Below are 16,535 nucleotides of genomic sequence, written 5' to 3'. Positions count from 1 at the left end.
CTGCACAATTCAGGCACCCGCTTTCCTCTTTGCCCTGGCGAAGGCCCAGCAAGGCCTGCTCAAACTCACATGTGCCTACATTTCCACTGCAAAGTCCCTCAGTCCCGTCATGGCTGAAGTAATGCGTAAAATCTAAGGGCAGTGGTCCAAAATTGCTTCTGGCTTCTGTCTAAATTGCACTTCCCACTTTTAACTGGTATGCCTTTCTTAATAGCAAGCATCATACAAATAGGCCAATGTACATCATTCAATGAGCCCTTATCTCCATATGGAATACTAGCCTCTTGATTTTTTTCCTTTCTTAACTGTTGTAGTTATATTCATTCTTGCCTGAGATCACGGGCTGTAAATCAGAGACAAGGGAATGAAACAGATAGAAAGCATAACCAGACTCTTGGTTAGGTCTTACTGGCACAGAGAGCAAGGATCTTAATGACTTCCAGACTCTCCTAAGGCCTCAAGCAAGCTACATTATCACAGAGGTGACCCCTTGGACTGCATACATGCTACAGGTGATTCTCATTTTATTTGCCCTCACTAATGGCATTTGCAACCCTAAGACAGCTGCACTGAGTTCATTACATACAACTTCACAGGTCTGATGAGGGCAAGACATTAACAAGAACACTAAAAAAAACAGTTTCAGAGCATAATGAAATATCTTTGTTTCAGCATTGCTTAAACTTGTCCACACGGGCCAGCACTACCCGTGATCAATGAATCCATACTGCCTGAGCTGATGTGTCAAGTCAGTTAATCTTTCTTAACTGAAAACATGTGCTAAGGCACTTGTGATCCAGGCACACCAGGTTAAGAAATTCCTCTGCAGCAGCTCTGACCTACCATATCTTCCACAGAGACAGCAAGGCTGAGAGTGTCCTCTGCCCCTTCACGTGCAAAGCAAAGGTGGCTACGTAACATTCTCACTGCCAGGGAGAGGAGGCTACCAAAATGCATTTTAATGGTATCACTGACTAAAGGGAAACACAAAAGTAACTTTTTGTACTTGTAAATAAGCATATGTTTAAAGGGACCTATTCAGATAAACTATTTTAACTATAACAGTGGCATATGTTTATTATTTAAGTCTAAGAGCTTGAACACAATGTCACATTTCTATGAATGTGTTTTATAAAACTATATTCAGAAAAGACAACCAAAGAGACCTGATTGATACAAGAAATATACTAGGTTTCTTTTTGCCATTAAAATGTTAATTTTCAAGTGTTTAGAGCCAAAATTAAACATTCACATTAAAGAATTCTCTGACAAGGCTTAAAATACGTTAAGATGGGAAAATACTATGGACACTGAATACAAAGAACTAATTGTACAACATTCATACTGAAATGGCTTGTAACAGAGGTTACGTTACACTGTTGGCTCATGTCCAGCTTTTCATCCACCTGTAGCCTCAAATCCTTCTCCGCAGGGCTGGTCTCAATCCCTCCATCCCTCAGCCTGTATTGATACAAGGGTTTGCCCTGATCCAGATGCAGGACTTCACACTTGGCCTTGTTGAACCTCATGAGGTTCACATGAGCCTACTTCTTGATATTGTCCTTTTGGATGGCATCTCATCCCTCAGGCATGTCAACTGCATCACTCAGCTTGGTGTCATCTGCAAACTTGCTGAGGTGCACTATGTCATTGATGAAGGTATTAAACAGTAGTGATCCCAATATTGGCCCCTGAGGGAAACCACCTGTCACTTATCTCCATCTGGACATTGAGTCCTTGACCACTACCCTGGGATTTGACCATCCAACCAACATCTCATCCACCAAACAGTCCATTCATCAAATCCATAACTCTCCAATTTAGAGACGAGTATATTGTGGGGGACAGTGTGAAAGGCCTTAGAGAAGTACAAATAGATGACATCTGAGGCTTTTTCCTTGTCTACTGATTCAGTCACTCCATCATAAAAAGCCACTAGGTTAGTCAGGCAGGACTTGCCCTTCAGGAAGCCATGCTGGCTGCCTTGAATCACCTCCCTGTCCTCCATGTGACTGTAGTATAAGCTACTATCTGTTCCGTGATCTTCCCAAGCACAGAGGTGAGGATGACAGGTTGGTAGTTCCCAGGGTCCTCCTTTCTACACTTCTAAAAAACATGTGCAATGTTTCCTTTTTTCCAGTCATCAAGGATTTCACCTGACTGCCATGACTTTTCAAGTACCATGGAGAGTCGCTTGACAATTACGTGAGCCAATTACCTCATGACTTCAGGATCCATCTCATCAGGTCCCATAAACATATTCAGGTTCTTCAGGTGGTCATGAACTTGATCTTTTCTTACAGTGGGAGGGACATTGCTCCCCCAGTTTTTGCCTTGTGGTCCATCCACTCAAGTTGTGTGGGAAGAGAGGTTGCCAATGAAGACTGAGACAAAAAAAGTTGTGGAGTACCTCAGCCTCCTCATCTGTTGTTACCAGTTTGCCAGTCATGTTCATCAGAGTGGTACACTTTCTTTGACCTTTCTTTTCTGGCTGACACATCTATAGAAGCCCTTCTTATTGTTCTTTGTGTCCATTGTCAAGCTCAGCTCCAGCTATGCCTTGGCCTGCCTGACCTCATCCCAACACAACTGGGCGGTGTCACTATGCCATTCCCAGGATACCTGTCCCTGCTTCCAGTGCCTGTGCATTTCCTTCTTTTAAACACACTGAACTAAAGTTGACTGCCATCACCTTCACTTCCAGACATTGATCTTACCTATGTGCTCACCTCCTGCCCCACCAACCTTACTCTGAAGAATTCATCAGCCTCCCACCAAGTGTAATAGCATTCAGAATTCCTACATGTCCTGTGTAATTCAGAAAATCCCTCTCCCTCCTCCCCAAGAGGGATAAATGCAAAGACACATCATCTAACAGAGCAGAGTGTGGGCTTTTCTTTTCCTTTTGCGTTTTTCAGTTCAGCAATACACAATTGCTAACCTACATTTCCCATGTGAGTTTAACTTCACAGTTTCCTTTTCTGTTACTTTTTCCACACTTACTGCAGTTATCTCAAAACCGGCTCACAGAGTCTATGAACACCCAGTATTTTTAAAACTAACTGTCTGGGGACTTCTGAGCACTGGTACAACACAGTATCTGTATAATACCAAAGGCAGGTGCCAAATGCCACACAATCAGGGTCAATTTTTGGACTGAGAGAAGTCAGAATACCTAGCAAAGCACAGCTACTTTGTAAATTATATAAAATTGCATTGTAAGCTAAATAATTTCTAAGGCAAATATAACTCTCACCATCATGCACGTTTTGAAAAATCATCCTGTGTTATATCGATTGTCAGGACAAGTTGAGCAGTCCATCAGTAATTATTTAGCTGACCCATAAAAGAGCCTAAGAGAAGTGACAAATTGATAGTTTGGAGACAACCTGGGCTTTACACACCACTAGGAAACTGCAATTTCACTTCAGGTGGGCTTGGACTCCAGCTAATGTTCAAAGGATACCCTCAAAACTTGCTAAGCTCTTAACCACCATGAACAAAGAAATTCATTCAACAAGGAACAATACTATCCTTATAAGAGTACTAATATAAGTATTCACTTTCAGGGTCTTTTCCCCCTTACAATTTTTAGGCAATATTTTAGCAGGACAGTCCTGGCTCTCACCTACAAGTGAATTAGGGTTTTATCACTCCCATAAACTGATTTCAAACCATACCGGGTTGCCCCAAGAGTCCCTTCCCAGAGGATATAGTTTCAGAACTAGTTCCAAACTGCTTTCTCTATGGGGAGAAAAAGAATATTTCCATAATAGATCAACCTTTCTTCAGATATGTCAATACCTGAAAGATGTCAGTTCATTGTGAGAATCTGAGATCAGGCATGGCTCCAAAGGCTCCACGTATTTTCAAAGGGACTCTGCCTGTAATTTTAACCATTATAACAAAAATGCATGGCTGGAAAAGGCTAGTACCTATTGAAAAAAACCTCACTGTTAGTCAGACACAGCTTATTACTTGCACCAGTCATGTGGGGGTGTCGCTTCAAAAAGGCAAGAGACAATAGCTTTTACTTCTATGACCAGCCTGCATTCTTGAACATCACATGAAAAAGAACAATGGAAACGTGGCTGAATGTGAGAAAGCACCAAACTGCAATGGTTTTCTGGGTGGGTGTGGAGAGAAACACATACTACAGAAATCTAATAATTCTCCACCCAAGCATTGCTAGTGAATGACCTCATTGGTTTCCTACACATACTCCAGCAGCCTTCCTGCCATCACTCTGTTGAGCCAAGCAATGATGTCAACAGTCCACCTGTGAGAGTGATGTAGCCCGCTAGGTTACGGTCGTAGGGAACTGGGACAAAAGCTGTGCCAGTGTTAATTAAATGCACCTCTTGTTTCACTGCTGATTTCCTCTGATAAGGCTCAGCTCATTTTTCCTGGAAAGACTTCCATTCTGTAAGACAATCAGAGCCAATCATAACACAAAACAAATATTGCTTAAAGAATATGAAGACAGTATGTTAAATATTTAGTTTTAAAAACATACTAAAATTATTGCCTATCAGTGCTGGGGTAAATACGAAACTCATTAATTTATAAGTGCTGATGACAGGGTTAAACTACAAATACTAATTAGTGCAGATCGCTCATTATCATTCAGCAGTACTTATGTCTTTCATTTGTAATGCTCTTCCCAATTAAACTGGAGCAAAATTCTAACACCTGCTTTACCACTGGTCCAGTAAAAAATATGCTTTGAGAATGGAGTTTGACATTTAAATAGCATCAGAATTAGCACTACAACTTTAATGAATATGTTGTCCAATAGCATTTAGTCTGCCATCAGAAAGTTATTAGCTGTGAGAAGGCTTTAAGCAGGTTGGACCTCTTGCCATAAATGTAATTCTAGAGAAATAATTGTATGGTGAGGATGTCAGGAATATATTCATATTCATTCATTTTGATTTGTAGCAATTGTGATAGTTCCAAGGAGTGTTCTGTCCCACATTCCTGAGCATTAGCAGTATTTTTCAAACAACCAATGATCAATGTCTATCTATTTAGATTTTTAGCTCTTGGGGATTTGATGTTTATACAGTACCTTGCCCTACAGACTCTCCTGGAATACGTAACATTTACACTGCCTACCCAGTTCCTGATATGGAAACAGTTCCATGGCTATACTACCTCTCAGCAAATCAGGGTAACTAACTTGGATGTGGTTTTACAATCTCCCCCAGTAAAAAAAATCCTATACATAAAATGTACTTCGTAAGAACCCTATTTTTTTGTTCTGGGCAGAAACTGAAATTGAGAGATAATCCTTGAACTTGTTTGGTCTATATCGGTCCTATGGCCAGTTACTATGGATTTATGAGGCTGAACTGTAGCTAGTTTGTGTTGAAGCATGCAGAGTGTGACTTGTTCAGAAAGTTCAACCCAAGAACATTTCACTCTGATGTTCTACAGAATAGCTCTTACACATTTGAAGCAGTTGCTTTCTATTCTTCACATGCACTCCTCCTCACAATTTTATGACACACAACTTCTCATGCAAACTTGAATCCAGGCTATGAGGGAGAGAATAGAACTTCTTATTCTTAACAGAATTTTATTCTGTTACCAGTAATGGGAATTTGGTCTTACTCAATTTGAAAACACAGCTGTGCTCCACTTCTGATGGATGAGCATAACATGGCCACACAGAAGGAAAGCATGTCCCTAAGTCTAGTAAGTCAAAGTGACACAGTTTCCTGAACTCCAGGAACTCTCCTGGTCAGAAAGTACTTCCTTCCTTGTTTCAAACACTTGATTGTTTCAGAGGGAATTCAAAACAATAGATTAGAAAATTTCAACCTTTCCTAAGTGTACTGTTACACAAGGAAATCAGGCCATGCTCTGGGAAGATGAGATAACATTGGGAGAGTACTCTTTCCGGAAATGCAATGGCTTTTGCATCCCTTCTCTAGTACCATCCCATGACTCAGCTACATATAAGTAATAATTTATGCTACCAGATGTCAGATGCAATTCAACTACTGTTTGGAATAAGATGTGTGTGGTTGGCAAAAGGCATGAGCTAACTAGCTTCTCAGCTACTTGGATAAGGCATGTCAGGGAAGAAAGTATCAGGGGCTTTCTAATCCAGCTCTGTACTTAAAAGGACAGGTAGGAAGAAAGGATGACAATTGCTTCCTTTTAGCACCTCCTTGTTTAAATCTCTGTAAAGGAGAAAGAATGTGCTACTACTTCTGCAGTTAGAAATCTACTGCTTCCCGCCATAACTTAGTTTTACAAAACCTGCAGAGGTGTTCACAAGGACTGGGAATAGGTCAGGCTTATCAGCTGAAAAGGAGTAATTTTAATCATACACTTTTGCCTTACATAATTCCTTTCATCTAAGTACATTACAGAACACTTTGTAATGAGAGATGAAAAATTTAACATTTATATAATCAAGAAATGACAGTTATTTACAGGCTGCAGCTTGAGTAAGGAAAGGCAAGGGACTCATAAATTCTTTTTTCTGCGGTATTAGAGTGCCTAAGTATCCTAGGGTAACTGAAAAACATCAGAAACAGAACCAATGGAAAGAGTCATTCCTTCAGGCCCTGTAGTCAGCTGTTACACGATACTACATTTTCCTAATTCTCTTTTCCTATCAATGTAGAGCTACAAAACCTGTGAGGATAAAATTATTATTAAAAAAAAACAACCCAAGAACTCACCTGATTCTACACATTATTTTTAGAGGAAAACAGGAAATGCACTTCCCAGTCAAGCTGGGTCAAAGGAAAGGGAGTGATCGAGTTGAATACTCTGCACTCACCGTTCCTACCAAAGGGTAGATGAATCCAGCTCCAATACTGGCTCGCACGTCGCTAATCGGCAGAATGAAACCGGTGGGAACGCCCTTCCTCTCAGGCTGATGGGAGAGGGATAGGTGAGTTTTTGCCATACAAATGGGAAGATTTCCAAATCCCTAACAAAAAAGGGGAAGAAAACAAAAATGTTTTTAAGATTATAGCAAAGACAGAACATATTTTCACTTTGTTATCAGTATCTTCTAGAAATCCCCAAATCCGTATAGCAGTAGTTGACCTCAGTTTCTTAATAGCTAATATTCCAGAAATGGGCAGAATAGTCTTTCACATGCTATTCTCTCTCAGCTCAGGCCTGTATCTCCAGAGACTTGGCCACAGTGATGTTCAGCTTCTATAGTGGGTTCTCAATCTAGAGTTAGGTAAAAAGGTTGCCTGTGCAATGGCTAGAGTGTGTATTTTCAGAAAGGGTGCACACAACAGACACCACACTGAACAAAAAACATACACCAACTCAATACAACTCCAGTACAGCCCTTCCCTCTGGGTACTAATGACCAAGTTAGATACCTACTTGAGACCAGGTTTCATAGTTCAAAACTCTCTATGGTTACTAATGTCTCCTTGGGCGTAAACAGAAACCGCTCATGATGCTTTGCTTTGTTCTTAAACAAGATGAGAACTGTGGTTATTGATTAACCTTGAGTCAGGCACCTTCCACTCTTCTGTGCAATTCCTTGACAAATAGGGATGCAATTCACAAGGTCAGGAGGAGAGGCAGCACTGCAGGGCATTGCATCTGCAGTCCAGTGCTGACAACAATCCTTTAATAACATTGTGAAAATACCTCCTAATACTACTAATGCTTAGACCAAAAACTGCATTAGAGAATCACAGCAAGAAAGGATAAAGACATGCATTATTTTGCTTCAAGTACACTGAGTGATCTTCTTTTTAATCTAGGAACTCAAATTAATTCTCAGGAGATATGCATTATAGAGAAGACAGATGCACTTCTGCCTGTTTGACCAGGCTGCTGAAGCATATCCAGGAATTTTTCCATGACTTTCCATGACTTCCATATTTTCTACATTCTGACAGAAAGGCTCCAAGCTATGCTTATGTGCAGAAGCCATTCCATTACAGAAAATACATCCATCTCTCCATGTGGCTTCAAAACTGTTTTCAAACTGCTCAAAAACCCACTCTCATGTGCTTTGGGAATGGTGATCTATTTCACCTTCTAGCATTTATAACCCCCTTGAATATAATACAAACAGAAGGAGAACAAAAGACTTTACAAGTATTGGGAGCTTTGTTATTAACGTGCATAGTTACACACAGGTCTTTTTGTCTTTGTAAGCTCATTTTTACAGGTACAAATGAACACTCATATGCTAAAACTGGGCACGTTCACAAGCTGTTACTTTTGCAGATGTGTAGCTCTCATCTTCAAAGCAGTAACCCAAAATTAGCACTCCACGTGGAAAGAGAGTTTCATCAGCACCCTCAGAATGATTCCAAACACCACACATATTTTATGGGAGGTAGCTGTCAAGGGTAAAACCATTGTGTCCTACCTAATCTAAACCAATGCCTACTGATGTCCACAGTTTAGCACCACACGTAAGCTCATGTATTTTAGCAAAGCTTGACTAAACATTCCAGTTGGTCTGAGAAACTTTAACACCTTGAGATTTCCTAAGACTTCCATCCAGCAGGTATCTGACTGTTTAGATCACTGGTGTTCTTACCTGCTGGGTGTAACAATCAATTTGTGACTGTGCAGTGGGAGACAACTCTATATCCTGAGCTCCATACACCTTCTGAGCAATGATTCTTATTTTTTCAACAATAGGAAGCTGCAGAGACAAGGAAACAATACAAGGATTAACATTATCCAAAAGAAACTAGGATCTTATTTGTTGAGTGAGAAATCTGAATCCTCATTTAGATTCATCCTTGTTAAACAGGCCTGCTGAAGCATGAAACCAAGTAAAGGACACTGGTGATGGAAAGTATATTCAGCTACAGGTATTTGAATTACAACCATGATTTCAGCTACTTTGTCATTTAGCATAATTTGTGCATGACAAAGCTGACAACATGAGCTTACACTCTTGCCTAAAGTGGGGGAAGAAAGTCACTGCCATGTAGTTTTAAGAATCAAGAGCTAGCATACACAGCAGATCCAAGGAAGCAAGCTCTACTGGGTTAACAGGGATCACCACACAAATAAATGTCATTTTACAATAATCTATACAATGACTGGACAAAGCAAGGCAGCGGGCAGCCAGGGTAGTGTCCTCTGAGAAGCGAGGAACTGCAGCAGAGAATTCCTGACCCGTCTTTGCTCCTTTGGATCACAATTGTTTTTATTTTATTTTATTTTTTTTAAATTCTCACCTTCTATCCTTCCTAACATACATATTTTGAACTGTAGCCCTGATATTGTAAAGAACTTTGCACACTTAAAAAAAAAAAAGTATTTTACGATACATTTTGAAATCACAAGTCACAAAGTTCGAGCCTAGTCTCCATGAGTGTCCACATCACATTATTCAGCTCAAACTGAATGTATGATCTACCTTTTCAGCTTCTGTTTGAAGATAGATGCAGACTGTCACATTGAGGCTGTTGGAAATCCTTTCACAGATTTTCAGGAGACAAGCTTTTTGTGGTTAGATCAGACATTTACTTTTTGTGCCATCATTTCTGTTTATTTAGGGTAAACAACTCTTTCCTCTTTCTCCTTTTGTTTTGAATGACCTTGGAAACAGCAGGTATGACCCTTATAGCCTATTTTTAAAAAGCCAATCTCTGACTTCTTTCAAAAGGATGATGGAGGAAGGATCATACCACTATTTCAGCTACTTCAGTCCTGACTACAGATGGCCAGAGATGTGTGCAATACTCCAGGGAACATCCCAGCAGTAATTTGTACTCTAGCATATTTGATTTGATATTTGAAGAAGTGTTGAATGAATCTAAAGAAATACCACTTAGGGAAGAAGACTTGGTCATCTCAAGCAATATAAAAAGGAACAGAACACAAAACAGAAGCATTATATTCCAACAAAGGCAAGAAATTGGTTTGTGAACAACAAAAGTTCCAGTTAACCATATTTTTGCAATGCCTGTCTAGAAATGTTGTGGGTTTTTTCTGCAAAGATACATCAGTTGAAGTATTTATGTCAAACTGACCTTTTTTTTGTATTTATGACTGAATTTTAGAAAAAAATAAAGCTTAAGGCAGTCTGACTTTATGTTAATAAAGAATTCCAGTAACAGAGACTTTTAGGTAGCTCAACTCTAGGGCAGCTAAAAGCTACTAAGATGCAAATAAAATCCCCCCTCAGATCTGCAATTTCAAAGTGAGGTTTAAAGATGTTTCACAAGACACTTTATGAAGATGCTGACTATATAATTACTGCACCTTAACTAGGTGGAATGATGTCATATTCCTGACTTGAGGCTTTTTACAGGAATCCAAGCAGTTAAAAAAATAAATGTAATGAGGATTGGAGAGAACGTATTTGCAGATATCCTGGATTTAATTCCTGGCAGCACTAAGCTGAATGGAATATTTAGTGACATGAATAGTCAAGATGAAACTTCTTTCAGGTTGATTATTCAATATGTTCATACCCACAGCAGTTTTGAACACAGTGGAAGAAGCCCAAAACATTAACTTGCCTTTTGGATGCTCTTTGCTTGCAGTCTAGGAGTAACAAAATCAAAGCAAACCACTCCCTGTTGTCAGTAGGCCAACATAAAAGCTAACAGCTTTCTGCTTTAATCTCAGTAAATTCATTGAGATGGAGATATTCACTTAGATTCAACTTGCATTTGTGTCAAAATATTTCAAACTAATTTGACAGTGGCATAATTACTACGCCCTCAGCCCACTTCCAGTGAGCATAGCTGTAATTTCCAAACGAAACCCAGCAGGGCTCTGGCTAACATCAGAGCAGACTGCTTTAATGACAGTGGTGGCATTCTGTTCCTTCTGGGATGGGCAAGTTATCTTGTGTGATTGAGTCTGAACTGGACAGTCAAACTGTATCCCTATGGATTTTATTTTTTTAAATCACAGTTTCAGATACTTTTCAGGCCAGAACCCACACCTCAAATTATGCAAAGGTAACCTCAGAAGAATCACCACTGGGGAAAAAGTTGTGAGAGTGTGAATGGCAAACAAAAGTGTTTTTCAGAGACCATCAGATGTTTTTGCAAGGCATTCTCATACAATGTGTAGGGTGTCATAGGGGATCTTGAGCCTATTCAATCTCAAAGCACAGGTAGATGAGTCCTGAGCACAATCCAGACAGAAGCCAGCAGGGACGCACAGATTAACACAGCCCATGCATGTGCACACTCTGACATGCTTCCTTCCTGAAGTTTCAGGAGTAGGGAAAGTAGTATACTACACTGTGCTAAAGACCCACCTGTTTGCTAGTAATTAGTGGGATTTTTAAGGCATTATTTATATAGAATCATGGTGTAACAGCATTTCAAGCAAAAAAGTTTCTCATGTTTCAGTTATCAAGTAATGCTGATGGGAAACTTTGTTTTAATTTGACTTTAGAAGTACTTAGCAATGAAACACCACCTGGTACTTCACATAAGAAACCAAAAATCATTTTGGTTGAAAATAACCTAATTGTATTTATCAGAAATTAAGTTCTAGGAACTCAAGAGACTTTTTATACATTTGCCACAGCAGTAGCCTGAAAGTTTACATGACATTTGTAGAAACAATTATAACTTTTTCCTATCTGTTTTTTAAGGGCAATTTTAGCTTTAGGTTTTCAATAAAACTGTTGATTATTCAGCACTTCACTGATGGGCACAGGGATCCAGCATATCTACCAATGCTTCATTAGTGTCACCTCATATGGTAAAGTGCTTGGTTTTTGCCTGAGAATTTTCTACAGTGGCTTAAGCTGTTCCTGAACCAGTTGATTACTCCCACTTGTAAACTACAATGTGGTATCCTCACCTGCAGGCCCTCAGTAAAACAGACTCAATGAGAAAAGGATGAAAAGTTCCACTGGACAGTGCATGTAGATGCATCTTTATGAACAACTACTTGGTTCCACAGTACTTTGGCTATCTGGACAGCTATGGTGATAATGATATTTATAACATATGCAGACTCAAAACCACATAAGATTTCTGATAAGCAATAAAAGCTGCTCCTCTTCTCATTTCCCTTACATAAAGTTGTGAATGTTACACAACTAAGTACATTTAAGCAGAAAAAAGGTGACAGATGCAAAACAGACAGTATGGATTTAAACAAAAAATGACACTGACAGAATTATGGCAGTTTCGAGAATTAATTTCAAATTCACTTTTAACTTCTTGAGAAAATGGTAGCATGAAATACTCAACACAAATTTATACTGAACATGAGAAGGCTCTACAGGGCCACACAGTATGAATATCTGCTGACAGTTAAGTAGCTTTGGTGTTTCTCTAAGAAACAACCAATCTCCTTAGTCCTGCCAGAGACAATGTGCATTTCTAAAATCTCATATGCTCAGAGCTACCAAGCCATATGCTTCTTCTGAGGCAAGCACAAACACACGTGCTTGTTGAGGCTGCCAAGTACCCACATCATAAACAAGATTATCTCCTTAGCTAAAGCCTAAGAAGTGCTACAGCATAAGTGCACAAACTGCTTTCACAAAAGCAGTATCTGTGTAGCTGTACATTTCATTAATTAATAGAGAATGATGAAAGCAAGAAGTCAACACTGATAAAGAAGAGAGCCTGTCATTCTCAAAACGGAATTGATTATCCAAGATGAAATCACAGCAGTGTTGTCATCCAGTCATGCTGCTACTTCCAGGTCATCCCCCTTGCAAGATGTGATGTTAGCACAAATTGGTACAGTTTATTACACAATCTTCTTTCTTCCAACACTATCGACAGCAATGTTTTTACCAAAACATAATTTAATAGGGTTTCATTTTTGCTAGTCTTTTCTCACATTTCTTTCACTCTTCAGCCCTTCCTTCAGCTACAAGAGCAGAATGCATATTATCATTTTTCCATGTGGGGCATGATGAGGATTCCCATGGACAGCAGACCAGATTCAACAGACCCTCTTTCACCTTCCTTTCCCTCTGCTGCTCACATGCACCCTTGTGCCAGTGCAACTGAGAGGGCAGCACTGCTGTTTGTGCAGCTGCACATACCAGAGAAAGTGATTCAGGCTAAAACATAACACGGGGGGGGGGAGGAAGCTATTTTCATGCAAATCAATTCACATGTCCAGTTTACCATGAAGGCAAAGCCAGTACAAAGCAGAGGGACAGAGATGGCTTCAATGCCATCTCTGCAGAAAGAATTGCTCAAAGTGCTCAAAACAAATCACTGAAATGCAACAATAGAAACAAGTGATTTGGGGCAGGGACACGTGGATTAGGCTGGGATCCCTGGTAGAATGAAGCATGAGGATCACCAGGCACCTGGTTCAGGACTGTGCTCAGATTCCCATCTTTTACATCCTAATCTGGACACCTAACTTTAAGGTCTCTGGCTATAGGAGACAGCAGTTCATCTTTTTAACCCCTCTATTGACAATTTCTGAGACTGCTGAAAACAACCCCTGTTCCTTTCCTCCTTCCTTTCTTCTGCTTTTAAACATTCCTCCTGCCTTCTGCACCAAGACAGAGCCCAACAGAAAACATCTCCAAAAAAAGCCAGAGTCAACAGCAGCAAGTCTGTAGTCAGTCTGCTTACTGCTGGGTCCCAGAAAAACCAGAACCACTACGAGAAGTGATGGTGTTATCTAGCCTAAATTGGGCATCTTAAGTGAATGCCTGCCAGTGCAGCATTGTCTGAAAATAAATATTTAAAACTACCTTGTAGTCTGTGAAAACTTAAAATTCTGCTAAAAAACATGGGTTTAACCAGAGAACATACAAACACACTACTCACTTGTAACTTGGACATTTAATACTTTAAGTTCTTTAAACATACATTGTAGTCTTGCTGCCTATTTTTAATTATGAGACCACCAGTTTAATTATGAAATCACCAACCTCTGGATTTATGGCTACTAAACTGTGTATTTTAAGACAAATTCTTAAAATAGTTAAATAGTTTAAAATTCAAGGCAGTGGCACTTTTTTTTTTTTTTAAAAATCACTTAGGCATTCACTGAAAGCAATAACAAAGAATTGCTGGTTGGCTAAGTGAAACAGTATGCAGACATCACTTGTTCATCTTCTTGGGAAGGTTGCCAAATGAAGGCATATGATGGGTGTATGGCTGAAGGTGCTGTGTGGGGTGACAGAGCACTGGTAAAACAATAGCTAACTCTGCACATTTGAACTTCTACTTCTAGATTTTCCCCTGGATAAAACAGAAACACATTTACTAAAGTATCTTTATATTCTGCTTCCAGAAGATCTGTGGCTGACAAAATGATTCTCAGCTCGTTAGCACTCCTCTTCCTTTGTTGGCAGAGGACAAGAGTTTGTTGTTTTTTTTTTTAATTTGTGGAAAAGCATATTCAGTCAAGTTAAACACTTTGTGAATCAACACATAAGCCTGTGGCCTTAGAGATTTATTTTCTGTTTCCCCAACATAGAAAACCCAGCTGTGCCTAAGAAAATTGCTTTATGCAAAGAATAGGAAAATAATGACCACAAACATAAAAAATGCAATGACATGAAGAATCTACATCCACAAAAAAAGAGAGGGAGTGGAAGAAAGACAGCTTCCAACCCCAGAACACCAAGTTCAGTAAAATAAATGTCCAGACTACACTGAAATATCTTTGATGGGAATGGGAGGAGACGCTGGTATGGCTTTGTGGAATTCTTTAATGTGGCTTCATTGTTAGATGGCTTACTAGCAGTAGGGTGGGGGAAAAAAAGACTAGCAAACCCTCGAGTGCAGCAGAGCCTGCATTTCAAGATGAGAAATTATCTCCATCACTTATTAGGAAACATTTGTTATTCCTACTCCACTAGTGCTTAAGGACCTTTCATTCGGTCCATACATGACTGAATTCTGTGCTGTATAAAAAACAACACAGAAGTTATTTGCCTCCTAAGCAAAAGAACAAAGGTATGTTGGGCTGGTGTGACAGCAGATACATGATGGACGGCCTTCATGGTTTAGCAACTTCATGGTATTAGTGGAGGAGACAAAAATCACTCCTGACTCCTGCCTCTACCTTGCCCCTCCTGCATTCAGTCACAGTGGGATTGAAAAGATGACCAGTTTACAAATTAAGAGAAACACTCTCCCTTAGGTCATTCCCTCGGAGGTCAGTGCCCAGAATCTGGGCCCCATGAGCCCTTCATGACTTTACCTTCCTCTTCTTCCAGCCACTCTTCTACCAGTACACACACCATGGAGCTTTCTTCATTGACCAGTCTCTTCCCTCCTTCATTACTTACAGCTAATTCTTGTGATTGGAGACCATGGTCAGTGTATGGAAGAGAAGATAACACACAGAGATCCACTGCTGGCAGAATTTTGCTGTTTTGATGCTGCTCTTAGACCTCTCTGAGTGACCCATTGTCTCTGACAGCTGAAGCTGACTAGAAGAAACGAACCAAGTGGCAGCTCATACCACACTGCCATAGAACAACAGAGGCAGTAGCAGCCAAAAGTGTTAGTTCAGATGCTCCAGCTCTCAGACGCTTCCCAGCAGGAGAAGAAAAATACCAGTGCTGAGGCTGCTAACTGAGTGATTCCCTGACAAGTGCTGCTACTCAGCCTCATTCGAAGTGGATAGCCTCAGGCTGAGAAAGCTCTCCTTTGTTCTGCAGGCTGGTCAGGTAGTGTACTGCACTCAGCAGAAATATTTTTGTAACCAACTTTCACAGTACGACCTGACAATATTTTCATTTGTCACTATATTACCTAAAGGCAGAGCACTGACAAAAATAGATGCCATCTAACAAACTTTGAAGACGGGAACAATCCCTTCTCATCTCTCCTTTTTGTGACCTTTACACTCTTCAATGTAGCTTTCCACTGCAGCAGAAATCAGGTGATTGGAGGCTCCTCAATCATACTTGTCTGGTTACAACATCAGTCTTTCAAGGAGACAATGCTAAGTCACTCACTGACCAGATATACTGATCCTGCCTCACGCCATATGCCTGCCCTTCTCCTCTATCTCTTGGTGTTAGCCCACTGTGCTTCAGCTGCCTTGCAGGAAGGTGCAATGCACCTCTTAAAAAACTAGTGCCTGCCTTCATTCAGTCCTGTGTTTCCTCCTCCAGGTTGAGGAAGGCTGCTGTAAGACAAGGGATAGTTCACCACAGGAGAAGGCAGGAGATGAGGATAGCGAAAGAAGGCAGGTTACTCACCAGCCATGCATTAGTGGGGAATACAGCTTCCCCCCTGCCAAGAACAGGCACTGAAGCCACAGAAATTTGGGAATGGGATGTGTATGTTTCCATCCTCTCCTATACTCCCCCTAGTTATCTAAACTTATTTTTAACGGGTCTGTCAACTTTATTTTGAGTAATAGCTTTCTGCTGCAACTTAAAGACCCATACTTCAAGAAAAGTGAACCCAGAAAGGAAGTCAACAGTGATAAGAGAGTTGATATTTTGATATTTTCCATATGCTGCAAGAATATATATAAATTTTTAAAAAGCACAGATTATTTCATAGAGAGTCCAGGAGGCCTTTAAAACAAACCCATACTCCAAACACTGAAGAGAAATTCTCGGCAAGAAACCAATTCAACAGTAAAATGAAAGG

The 16,535-nt window shown here is 40.1% G+C and overlaps 1 protein-coding gene across 4 annotated transcripts in view; it reads right to left on the bottom strand.

The window, feature by feature from the left end:
* MTHFD1L (methylenetetrahydrofolate dehydrogenase (NADP+ dependent) 1 like) overlaps nucleotides 1–16,535 on the bottom strand; it is a 151,642-nt gene that overhangs the window by 40,123 nt on the left and 94,984 nt on the right. For all 4 annotated transcript variants that reach the window (XM_051614964.1, XM_051614967.1, XM_051614965.1 and 1 more), the window contains 2 exons: nucleotides 8,546–8,653; nucleotides 6,800–6,952 (listed from right to left, as the gene is read on the bottom strand). In XM_051614964.1, the coding sequence (XP_051470924.1) occupies nucleotides 6,800–6,952; nucleotides 8,546–8,653 (261 nt within the window). The remainder of the gene's footprint in view (nucleotides 1–6,799; nucleotides 6,953–8,545; nucleotides 8,654–16,535) is intronic.

This window comes from Apus apus, chromosome 3, assembly GCF_020740795.1.
Source record: "Apus apus isolate bApuApu2 chromosome 3, bApuApu2.pri.cur, whole genome shotgun sequence".
NCBI classification, from domain to species: domain Eukaryota; kingdom Metazoa; phylum Chordata; class Aves; order Apodiformes; family Apodidae; genus Apus; species Apus apus.
This window is presented reverse-complemented; position numbering and strand designations above follow the sequence as displayed.